The 12,764-nt window shown below is 39.9% G+C and overlaps 1 protein-coding gene across 3 annotated transcripts in view; it reads right to left on the reverse strand.

Annotated features, from left to right (window-relative positions):
• The window catches only part of LOC126293652 (ectopic P granules protein 5 homolog), a 393,414-nt gene that overhangs the window by 121,132 nt on the left and 259,518 nt on the right, over positions 1-12,764 (reverse strand). For all 3 annotated transcript variants that reach the window (XM_049986936.1, XM_049986934.1, XM_049986935.1), the window contains 2 exons: positions 7,692-7,895; positions 166-297 (listed from right to left, as the gene is read on the reverse strand). In XM_049986936.1, the coding sequence (XP_049842893.1) occupies positions 166-297; positions 7,692-7,895 (336 nt within the window). The remainder of the gene's footprint in view (positions 1-165; positions 298-7,691; positions 7,896-12,764) is intronic.

A 12,764-nucleotide genomic window follows, 5' to 3' on the forward strand; every position in this document is an offset into this window, starting at 1 on the left:
GGTTCAATTTATTTTTTCAAACTAATCACATATATATTCTGTGGAAGCAATTTGTAGTGTATGTATTCCTGAAAGTCTGAAGTAAGAAAGAGGGAACATCCACTACAAGGTGCTAGGAGGACCTCACAAAGTGTTGCTGGATGAGGCAATGTGATGGGACAGTACCTCGTGCAGGATGAGCTTGTCGTCCTCTGGGCAGATGCCGGCCGCTGTCAGCGCCTTCCCGACCAACTCGATGAACTGCGACCTTTCACTGAGGCGTGGCTTCCGGGTCATCAGCCAGCGGGTCACATCGAACTGTCAACAAGAGAACAAGAATACCTCACTCAAAACATGGTTTCATATGGCTCTCCCCAATTCAAAACTTTCAAAACTCAATTGTGTGCATGGATAAAAGAAAAGCTGATTCTGCATATTCAAAGTGTGTTCAAAACGTATCAAATCTTGTTCTTTCCTGCATAGACCTATGAATCGCATGAGACTTCCTTCAGTGGTATGAAAATGAAATGTGAGTTTGGTGTCATTGGCCAGGAGACCCCTTGCGAGGCAGATCCGGCCGCCTTGGTGCAGGTCTTATTACATTTGATGCCACATTGGTTGACCTGCACGCCAGATGGGGATGAAATTATGATGAAAACAACACTACACCCAGTCCGTGACTGGAGAAAATCTCCGAGCCAGCCAGGAATCGAACCCATAGGACAGCAATCCGTCACACTGACCACTCAGCTATTGGGGCAGACTGCTTCGGTGGTGATATGGTAGGGGACACTCAAACACAGTTGTGAACATATTCCCACCATCAGAAAGCATCAGTCACTAGCAGTTCACTAGCAGCCAACCAACGAGTGAGGATGTGTAGTTAGTGATTGCCAGATTATAATAAGTTGTAAAATGTTGGAACAAACTGAGCAGCAATAGTGCATCAGATTTTGCCAAATGCCTGTACCGAAGTTCAAACCATTTGTGAGAGCCAACGGCTTTTGGGGGTGATGAGCTGGATAACTCACAGACAAAGAAGTGGTACAAATGCTTCAAAGATAAATACATTTCCAGGTGGATCCTCAACAAGGCAAAATCAGAATTGCATAAAGCAAATGGAGACTTTTGTCACATAGGACCGTATTATCACAATACGAGAACTTGCTAATGAGACAGGGCTAAGCATTGGAACAGTACATAAAATTTTGACTAACATTTTGTACACGAGGAGTATTCCTGAAAAATTCATACTTAAACAGCTGACAATGGAGCAGAAGCAATACTCTTTGAAATTCACAAGGGTTACTCTGGACAATGCAACCAGTGACGCCAACTTTCTGACAAACCAAAAACAGGCAATAAGATATGTGTTTATGGGTATGACCCACAAACAAAGATGCAGTCATCAAAGTGGAAACATTCAATATTCTGGGGGGAAGGAGGGGAGGGGGGGGGGGGGCAATGCATGGCAAGCCCACAGCAATTTCAAGGTCATGTTGACCAATTTCTTCAACTCTCTTGCAATGATGCATCACCAGAAGGTCAAAACATCACAAACAAATAGTATCACGAGGCCCTTTGTCATGCTGTGTAGCACAAATGACAGGATTTGTGGGCAACAAAAATTGAGATTCTGTACATCTGATTCAGACTTTCCTCGCAGAACACAACATTCCTGTGGTATTCAGACTTACTAATCTCCCAACATGGCTCTGAGTGTGTTCCAGCTATTTCCAAGCTGAGATTGTCTCTCAAAGCAACACAGTTTGAAGCAACAGAAGACATCAAGCAGCATGTGGAGATTAGGCTGATCATCATTCCAAAATAAGTGTTCCAAAAGTCTCCCTAACAATGGTGATAACACTGGCAGAGGTAAGTGCATTACCAATGAGAGTATTTGAAGGTAATTAGGGTTCTGTATCGCAAAATCAATATGTGTATTTCTGAAATTTACACTGTAGTGCTTGGCAAAGGATTCAGTCAACCAATTTCAGACTATTTATCTACTGTTCCACTGTTCAATGGAATGTGAGAAAATGAACACACTAATTTCCATGCAAGTTCTAATTTCTGTTATTTTATTATGATGGTCATTTTTTGATGTAGATGACAGTGAATAGAATGTTTTGGCATTTGGAGGAGAATGTTTGTGAATGAAATTTTCCAAAAAAGAACTCCTAGTTAAGAAAAACAGCTCTGTTTCAATGACAGCCACCACTTATCATATACATGACATTACCAAACTATTTCATGATAATATAAAACTAGCAACCCTTCTCAGAACTTTTTCGCCCTCCATGAATGCTGTACCATGCACCAATGCTCCACAAGAGGACAGACAAGTGTCATTTATGCAGTCTCTTCAGTAGATTTGTCGCACCTTCTAAGTGTCCTGGCAATAAAACACAGTACCTGGTGCACCTTCCTTGTAACACTTTTATGCAATGATTCCAAATTATGTGGTTTGTAGTTGTAATATCTACACATCTAGTTGAATAGACAACCTTTAAATTTGTGTGTTTTATTGTGTAACTGATATTTAACAGAAAATATTTGTACTTATTTCACGTCTCTTGCCTTTTCCCTATTATGGCGTTTCAAGACAGCTGTCGCAGGCCGAATCTGGTTATGATTGTGTCATAAAAAAGTTGTTTTATGAAGAATAAAATATAATACCTTTTAGGAAAACTATCAACATTTCCTTAAACATAATGTTTTTTTACAAAAGTTATGGCCGAACTTCTAGTAAACACTCCTCACACATAGAGGAAGAAAATGTGTTACATGGATACAGATACAAAAATGCTTTATTTTCATGTTACAGCCCAGTTTCTACAGCTCTTCAATGCACTGATCATGGGAAACACACAGAAAAAGAATATATCAAGACAGCGTGAAACACTTTCCTAAATGAAATATCCAAAATGCCCTCCCTCAGCAAGGACACATGCATCAACCCTTTGTCAGACTGAATTCCTAATGGGCTGATGTATCCCTGGAAAATTGCATGTTGCTTTACAGCATTCCACAAACAGGATGATGACTCTGCACATCTTGTACCAGGGTTCCATAAAGAAGAGCTTTCAAATATGCTCACAAATAAAAGTCTAATGGGTTTAGATCTAGAGGGTTTGCAGGCCAAGGAATTGGTCCACATCCACTTATCCATCTGTAACCGAATCTGTTATTTATAAGCCTACAAACATGGAGCTCCATTGTGCTTGAAGTAAATATTTTGTCATTCATAAAAGTACATTCTCTACCAGAACATTTAGAGTATTCTCTAAGCAAGCATGGCAAGTTTTTCTGTTGAGCCTGGGTGTAAACAAAAATTTATCAACAATGCCGGCCCAAACATTGACAGGATTATGACATGTTGTCCATTCTCACCAAACTTAACTGAGAGCGTATTTTGAACAATTCATATACGAAAACATTGCCTGTAATCCTAGCATATTCTGCTCTATGTGCTTCCCATGATTAACATGATTATGAAGAGAAGTAGAAAAAGAGCTCTAAAATGGAAATAAAGTGCTTGAAGACCAATGTCCATGCAACACATTTTCTTCCTCCAGGTGAGAGGAACGTTTGCTGAAAGTTTGCCCAGCCTTTTTGTTACACACTGTATACATTACCTGACAAAAAAAATTGGAGCATTCAGAAGACATGGTTACATGCCAATGTAACTCCATACGAACAGAAAGAATTGTCAGGTATGTAAATGACAATTCTCTGTAACAGGTACAATGGTCACAAGAGTGCATTAATGTTGTTTGTGTTTAGTGTTGTTACCAGGCCTGGTAGAGCATATATAAGGTCTGTTCAAAAAAATCCAAATTCATAATTTCGAGCCAATGGTGTGTTGGAATGGAATTGCAGTTGGTATCCCTCTACACGCCTGTGTTTCATGTGCAACTGCTGGAAGTTTCAGTGTTATGTATCTGTTAGTTACTGTTCAGTCCTCTATTGAGTAGAATGTGGTGTCGCACAGTTTGCGAATTTCGAGATTGCAGAGTTAGAGGAGCAATGTGCTTGCATTAAATTTTTCATGAAACTCAAGAAAACCTTTACAGACACACACCAAATGATGCAGGAAGCCTATGGTGATGAGTGCTTATGCCGTACTTGGTGCTATGAATGGGTCACATGGTTTAAAAGTGGCCGTACAGAAGTTAAAGATGACCCTCCTTCAAGATGCCCTTCTCCTTCAGGATGCCCTTCAACGTCTACAGACAACGTTCATGTGAGGAACATCGACGAAACTGTGTGTGACAGCAAAGACTGACTGTCCGAGAGACTGCAGAAAAATGTAACATTTCAGTTGGATTATGTCATGAAATCCTGACACGGCATCTTGGAATGCACCGTGTTGCTGCCAAGTTTGCCCCACAATTCATGTGGCAACCAGAAAGACCTTCGTCTCACAATCTGTGAAGAGCTTTTGGATCATGCAAGTGATAACAAGATGTTCCTTAAGAAAATCATAACTGGTGATGAGACGTGGTCTGGGGTTCTGATTTTGAGACCAAGGTTCATACTTCACAATAGGTCAGGAAATGTTCCCCCAAGACCAAAAAAGGCTCGTCAAGTCAGATCAAATGTCAAAGCTGTGCTCATAATTTTCTTTGACTTTGAAGGATTAATTCATCATGAATTTATGCTACAGAGACAAACTGTTAATCGGTGGTACTATCAGTAGGTAATGTGATGTCTCGAAGAAATGTGAAAAGGAATTGGCCTGAAATGTGGCAAGACAATTAATGGGTTTCGCATCACGATTAACGCACCCACACATTCATCCCTTTGGGTGCGTGACTGTTGCACAAAAAATGAGATCACTGTGCTGCCTCATCCTCCATATTCTCGAGACCTGGCTGCTGTGGACCTTTTTTTCTTATTTCCAAAACTGAAAACTGTGACGAAGGGCTGAAGGGTAAGAAGATCTCATCCCAGGGCCCGATCTGAGAAACTCATATCTTGGCAGAGTAGTGTATTGATGCATTCAAGGCCTGGGTGATGAGGGTTGTGCTTCTTATTATTGGGAGGAGAAATGATATTAGACAGAGGGTAAGAGGAGGCAGTACCAAGTCCTGACAGACAATGTAATAATTGCCAGCATCACAAATGAACGAGAATATTAAAACAATGAGGAAGAGCCAAGCGATAATGACTGTGCTGTGAAAGTGCCATCCGTCAATAAACTTTTCTCTATCATTAGATGGAAATGAAAGGGTTAGAACAAGAAGACTAATGTGATGGTGCCCATCTGCTGCTTTTAGAATATTTGTGAGAGTAAGCAGACAAAAGAATAATTGAGTCTCAATTCTGAAACACAAACGAATTCTGGACTTACTTTCCTCAAATACGCCTATTTTATGACCCTTTTCAATTTTCAAACTAGGCTACGGTCAGTTCTTAGTGTTACTTGTAAGATATATGTGGGACAAAATACAGATGTGCAGGCCCGTGCTTAATTTAATGTTTCTTTGGTTCATATTCCTATCAACACTGGTACATTTTGTTTTTGAAAATGTTCAGTCAGCATACACTAGGTGGTGGTGGTGGTTGTTGTAGTTATCTCCATACTGGTTTGATGAAACTTACCACACTAGTCTGTGGTGTGAAAGCCTTTTCAACTCTGTGTAACTACTGCAACCTACATCCTTCTGAACCTGATCAATGTACTCGAGGCTTGGTCTCCCCTACAATTTTTACCATCCACACTTCACTCCACTAACAAAATTACAACTGAAACTTCCTGGCAGATTAAAACTGTGTGCTGGACCAAGACTCGAATTCGGGACATTTGCTGCGAACCTTGCAGAACTAGCACTCCTGGAAGAAAGGATATTGCGGAGATATGGCTTTGCCACACCCTGGGGGATGTTTCTAGAATTAAATTTTCACTCTGCAGCGGAGTGTGCGCTGATATGAAACTTCCTGGCAGATTAAATCTGTGTGCCGGACCAAGACTCGAACTCGGGACTTAAGCCTTTGCCTTTGCCTTTGCAAAGGTCCTGAGTTCGAGTCTTGGTCCAGCGCACTGTTTTAATCTGCCAGGAAGTTTCATATCAGTGCACACTCAGCTGCAGACTCTAAAACTCATTCCAGAAAATTACAATTCCTTGGTGTCCCCACCAAAAGATCCTCTCTTTTAGTTGGGTTTTACCACAAATTTATTTTTTCCTCAATTTGGTTCCGTAGCTGCTCATCAGTTATCTAATCAACCCACCAAATCCTCATCATTCTTATGCAGTACCACATCTCATAATCTTCTTTTCTCTTCTTGTCTGAACTTCTCATCTCCCATTTTTCACCTCAGAAGAAGTCTACACTCCACACAAATATCTTCTGAAAAGACTTCATAATATTTTATTTATGTTCAATGGTAACAAATTTCTCTTCTTCAGTAATGATTTTCTTGCTACTGCCAATCTGCAGTTTATATTCTCACTCCTGCAGCCAACATCAGTTATTTTGTTATCAAAATAGCAAAACTCATCTACTACTTCTGTTTTACTCTCATTTTACTTTTGTTGATATTCATCTTAATACTCTTTTCAAGACAGTAGCCATTTTATTGAACTGTTCTTCCAAGTCCTTTGCTATCTGTAACACAATTGCAAAGTCACTGACAAATGTCAAGGTTTTAATTACTTGTCCTTAAACTTTAATTCCATTTCAAAATTTCTCCTTTGTTTTATTCCCTGCTTGCTGTATGTACAACAAGCTTGTCACATCCCTTCTCAACTTCTGCTTCCCGTTTTTGTTGTTCGACTCTTACACTGCACTCCAGTTTCTGAATAAGTTGCACGTAACCTTTTACTATCTGTGTTTTAGCTCCATGTAGTGTAGCGTATCACTTCGATGAGGTGATATGATGCTCAAGCACTTTTCAAGTTGATAAATGATGATTACTACTGTACAAATTTTATTTTCATAACAAATTAGGTCTCTACTGTTTGGATGTATGTTTAATTTACATGCATGTTTCACAAAAAGGATGGGAGCAGTGTATCTGCAAGGTAGGATGACAATAAACATTGTAACGTGTTTGGGGAACTTGCTAGTAATGCAGTTTATTCTGCGTTGTTGGCTCGTGCCTTGGAGATATGGTCAAGCCACAGAGGAAGAATAGCTGTGACAATGCCTGTGACAATACATGGCCAAGGGAGAACTTGTCATCATTCACTCAATTGGAATCTGTTAAATAATACAATATATTTATGGAGTTAGTCATATTCAATGTAATTGTGATGTTCCAAATGTTGAAACAACTTTGTAATTAATGGCCACTGTACAAAAAGCATACAGCATATGATACATTCCTTAACAGAAGCATTGTATTTGTTTTGAGAATAGGATCTTCCCTTTGCACTCTTAACTTCCAGTAGGAACTGTGTCACTTCGAGAAACAACGTTTGATCAGAAGAGGTTGGCGAGTGTACTGAAACAGCAAGGTGAACAAGACTGAATACTAGGAAGTCTTAGCTCCTGATTAGACTTTACTTTAGCACCCAATATCACAGTAAAGGTCCAGTGGAACATGGCACCCGCTGCCCTAAGACTTTCAAAGAGGGTGTTCCAGTCAACACTGTCAAAATCTCACTCTACACCTACAAATGCTATAAATGTAGGTTCACCTTTCTTCAACCTGTTTTATAAGATAAAGTCATTACACACGAATAATCAATCAGAGGCCATGTTACCTTCGACAGCAGGACAAAGCACAGGTCGACGGGCTGCTGGGCCTGTGCTGCCGTCTCCACCACAGTCTGGTACATCTGCAGGAAGGTGGTGGTGGACGCGGCAGACGGCGTGAAATGTGGGCCCAGGATCCCGGCGAGGCGAGGCTGTTCCAGCAGGGTCGCCAGCAGGCGACAGCCCTGGCTCTCGTCACCACTCACAAACACCTGAGAGAAAGAACAGGACACTGCTTTACTGTGCACATGCTCAAGTAACAATCCTGATATTCTTTTCTTTCTGCAGACTGTAACACTGGTCCCCTTATTGCGATATTCAAAATGTTAATTGAATGATCACAACATTTTATTACTGTAATTTACAAGAATATTAAAATTGTGTGCCAGACTTGGACTAAAACCTGGGATCTCTGAATTTTGCAGACAAATGCTCTACCAACTGAGCTATCTGAACACGAATCATGACCCATCCTCACAACTTCAAATCAGCACACACTCCACTGCACAGTAAATATTCATTCTGGATTTCATCACAATCATCAGAATTTTTTAAATTGGGAATAAAGAAGTTATATACTGGGTGGTTATAATTAAACTAACGGTGCTCCAAATGCTGCAGTCTGTGTTGTATATTTTGAAAGATGCTGAAACATTTTGTAGGCACGTTCATTAATTAGAGCGCTAACTGAGAATGCTGAAATAAATAGTTCCACTTTCTGCACACAGGTGAAAATAAGGTGCTATGAGCTGTCAGAATGTGAAATATTTCTTATTTTGACGTCAGTATGCTGTCTGTTACTTGGCAATGCCTACTGATTTCTTTTATGAAGTGATTCTTGACATAAAGGGTTAAAGTTTTCCATTGAAACACAATGGCTATTGAGAAGAAAGACAGTGCACTGCTGGTAAAGCTGTTTTATACGAACGGCTGCAATAGTAGTGCTACACTGTAGGAACATTGCTGGCAGAAACAGCTCTGAAGACACCCTGTGTCAATAAATAATATGATCAATAAATCTAAAGACCAAGGTGAATTAGATGGAGCAGCAGGGAGACAGAGACAAACCATTTGCAAGGCAACTGTTGATGAAGCTGTTGTAACTCAAGCTGTGTCATGGGAATTCTCTCTTTCCTGGTCAACACTACAAAAAAAGATTCTGCAGTGCATTTTATGGCTCTGAGCACTATGGGACTTAACATCTGTGGTCATCAGTCCCCTAGAACTTAGAACTACTTCAACCTAACTAACCTAAGGACATCACACACATTCATGCCCGAGGCAGGATTCAAACCTGTGACCATAGCAGTCACGCGGTTCCAGACTGAAGCGCCTTGAAGCGTTCGGCCATACCAGCCAGCACAGTGCATTTGAGATTGGTATCCATACAAGATTCCGAATGTGGACCAAATAAAGCATCAAAATAGCCTACAACACCATGACTTTGTCCTTTGTGTTTTCGCATGCACGGAAACGAATGACATGTGACTGGGGAATATTTGTTGGATGGACGAGACACATTTTACCCTGCGCGTTGCCGTCAAAGCTAGAACTGTCACACATGGGGTTCTACTCCACCATATGTTGTGCTGGAACACTCACAAAACTCAGCTTATGTGACTGTGTGGTGTGGTTTCACAAGCTCCTTCATTCTCAGGCTGTTTTTCTTCAAGTAAATGACACCTCAGGGGTCTGTTACGTGTACGATGATATCTGCACGTTATAATGACCTCCCTGTGCAACGTGTGATTCCAACTTTGCAAGAAAGCAACTGTGTCCACACCACTAATTTCATGCAAGATGGGGAGACACCACATTTTGCTTGTCAAGTGAAGAGTTTGCTTCAAGAATGCTTTGGTAATGACTGTATCATTTCTATGCCATTTCAAGATCCACATGACTTCTGGTTGTTGGGATATCAGAAAGACTGTGCCTATCAAGGCTGTAGCCAGACTCTTCCAGATCAGATGAAATGCATACAACGACATATCACTTTGATTACATTGGATATGCTGCGACTAACTTTCGACCACACTGTGTTATGGATGCAGCACGTCGCTTCATCTCTGAGCATGATGTGTTGTACAAAAGTGTTATCACAGTCAATAGCATCCTGAAGCTCATCACAAAATGTCACATATTTCCATTTGTCATCGTCGTATAGAGCCTATAACAGTTGTAACTCATACAGCTTCATAACCAGCTGTGCACACATTGCTCTGCAGAAGTTCCAAATGCTGAAGGGTTTTGAAAAAAGGCGTTGGTCCGATGACTGCCGTGGGTCTGCAGAAATTAATTCAGAAATTCGAAAAGACGGGTTCTTTTTGTGTGCAACATGAAAGAGGGAGGAAACGAATTGATTCGATATCAGTGGAAGCAGTGGCCACAGCAATGCAGGAGGAGACGAGTGGTGGTGTGCAAACTAGTATTGCACGGAGAATTGCCTGAACGGACATAACCGTGAGAACTGTGCGTAAAATCGTAATGAACCTCTTTCTTTGTTATCCATTCAAAATTACCCATGTGCACGAGTTGCTTTCTGTTGACCTGCCAGCAACACGGAACTTTGCTTTAGAATTTCTTGCTCACATTTCAGCTTGTTGCAGAAAACAGTGGACAGCACATTGAACATGGTTTGCGCCAGTCACATGGAAATTAATAATCTGATTTGATTTTGCTTGATGCTTTTTATGCAGTTTTTGGTCTCAGGTCAATTGAAAACTGATTTTTCTCATCCAAAGTGATATGACCTTGTCGTGATGGATGGGCTTACATAACAAACCGTATCACACCTGTACACCCATGCACACTGAATCGTACACTTTGTTTAAGATGGCGGCGTGTGTAGATGTCCGTGATTTTACTCGTAAAATAAGTTATAGTGAAGCCGTTAAAAATTCGCGCGTAAAGTGCAAAAATGAATTCTTAAAGTATAGTGAACGTATTGCTAGTTTACAATGTATAATCAGCAGTCTAAGAGTAGAAATCAACAGTCTGAAGTCCGAAAATACGGAGCTGAAGTCGAAGCATAACATGGATCCATTGCTTCAAGACAGACAGAAGAACAAAAACTTTCGCCAGAACATGGATACATTGCCGCAAAATGACGCTGATAAATCATCAAAATGGAAGTTAGTACACTACAAGCATCAATTATTCGGCGCTAAAACGTCGTCTACAACAAATGTTTCGAGGTTCGAGAATGTAAACAATTTTGATGTACTTTGTTCTAGTAATAGTCTCACAGAAAGTGAAAACAATCGTAAGAAGAGTGTACCGGTAAACTATCGGAAAAAAGTTAGGTTTGATCGTCCGAAGCCACAACGTTCAGTTAATAGCAGTGAAAGTGGCAGTAGCGTGATCCAGTCTGCTGTGAGTGAAACATCAAAAAATCGTCTTCACATTTTCACTGATAGTCATGGCAGAGGCATGGCTGATATAGTGAAAAGCAGTTTGAATGGTGCCGATGTTTGTGGAATCGTAAAACCAGGTGCTAAACTTCAAGAAGTTGTAGCGGGGTGTGATCCTGAGAAAGTAAAAAATGAGTGTGTGATCTTAATAGGTGGCTCAAGCAACGTTGCCTGCAACGAAGGGAATGATGTCGTACAGTCGCTCAGGAAGAAAATATCGGCGCTTCATCAGTCTAAGGTATTTGTTGTGAACATTCCAAAGAGACATGACTTAATCCCACAGTCCTGTGTAAATGAGGGTATCTCACAAACGAACTCTAAGTTAGCAAAGTTGTGTAAGCATTGTAACAATACTTGTGTTGTAGATATAAGCAGTTTTGGACGAGAATTATTTACAAGACACGGTATGCACCTGAACAGATCAGGAAAAAAAGAATTAGGTACCCTTTTAAAAACAAAAATATTGGAAGATGTCCACAAATGTACCCCAAAGTTGGAACCAATCGCACTTAAATGGCTCCAGCCATCAAGTCAGACTTAGTTTCAATCTCAAATATTTCAGGAAATTGTTAGTAATGAACGTACTGCTTGTGTAGCTTCAGATAATTTTTTAGGCAAAAGTTTACATCTGCATCTAACTCCAAAGCAATGACAATTTTTCACCAGAATGTGGGAGGACTTGGTAATAAAGTAAATGACATTACTGTTCTGTTAGAGGAACCACAAGGAATAAAAGATACTGATGTATTATGTTTTAGTGAACATCATGTGAAAGATACTGAGAGGTTGCAGCTAAGCGGTTACTGTCAGGCAGTGCATTACTCTAGAACCATCATGGAAAAAGGTGGAGTGGTAATTTATGTAAAAAACAACATATCTTACAATGCATTAGATTTAAAGAGCCATTGTATAGAGCAACAAATTGAAGTATGTGGCGTTGAGATTACTGTAAATGACATCACGGTTATAGTGTTAGCACTGTATAGATCTCCCTCAGGGAAATTGAATGTATTTCTTAAGCACTTAGATTCTTTATTATCCAAACTGTACTCAAAGTCCAAGAACTTAATAATTACTGGTGACTTTAATGTTGATTTCCTAAATGAGAGCAATAGTAAAGCTGATTTAGTACATTTAATGGAGTCTTATAATCTGATGGCAATTGTAGATTTCCCAACTAGGGTTACTGTTAACAGTAAAAGTCTGATAGATAATATATTTATAGATAAGTCTAAATGCAATGAGATCACTGTACATCCAGTCCTTGGCCTTTCTGATCATGGTGGTCAATTACTTAGGCTCAAATACATCAGTGTGTGCAACAGTCCTGAGCATTCCTGGAAATCTTTTAGGATAATAAATGAAGAGGGCCTTATGAAATTCAATGACAGCCTAAAAGAGATAGATTGGAGCCCAGTATATAGGGAAACAGATGTAAACAAAAAGTACAATTCATTTTTAAATTAATTTATGAATTTATGTCTTTATTTGAATCCATCTTTCCCAAAAAAATAGTTAGAAATAGTCATACAGGCAATGCCAAGAAGTCTTGGATCACTACAGGGATAATAACATCATGTAGAACAAAGAGGATGTTATACAGTTCTCTCAGGATTTGTAATGATCCAAAGAAATGACAACACTACAAACTTTACTGTAGCATTCTCAAGA

Source organism: Schistocerca gregaria, chromosome 10 (assembly GCF_023897955.1).
Source record: "Schistocerca gregaria isolate iqSchGreg1 chromosome 10, iqSchGreg1.2, whole genome shotgun sequence".
Taxonomy (NCBI): Eukaryota; Metazoa; Arthropoda; class Insecta; order Orthoptera; family Acrididae; genus Schistocerca; species Schistocerca gregaria.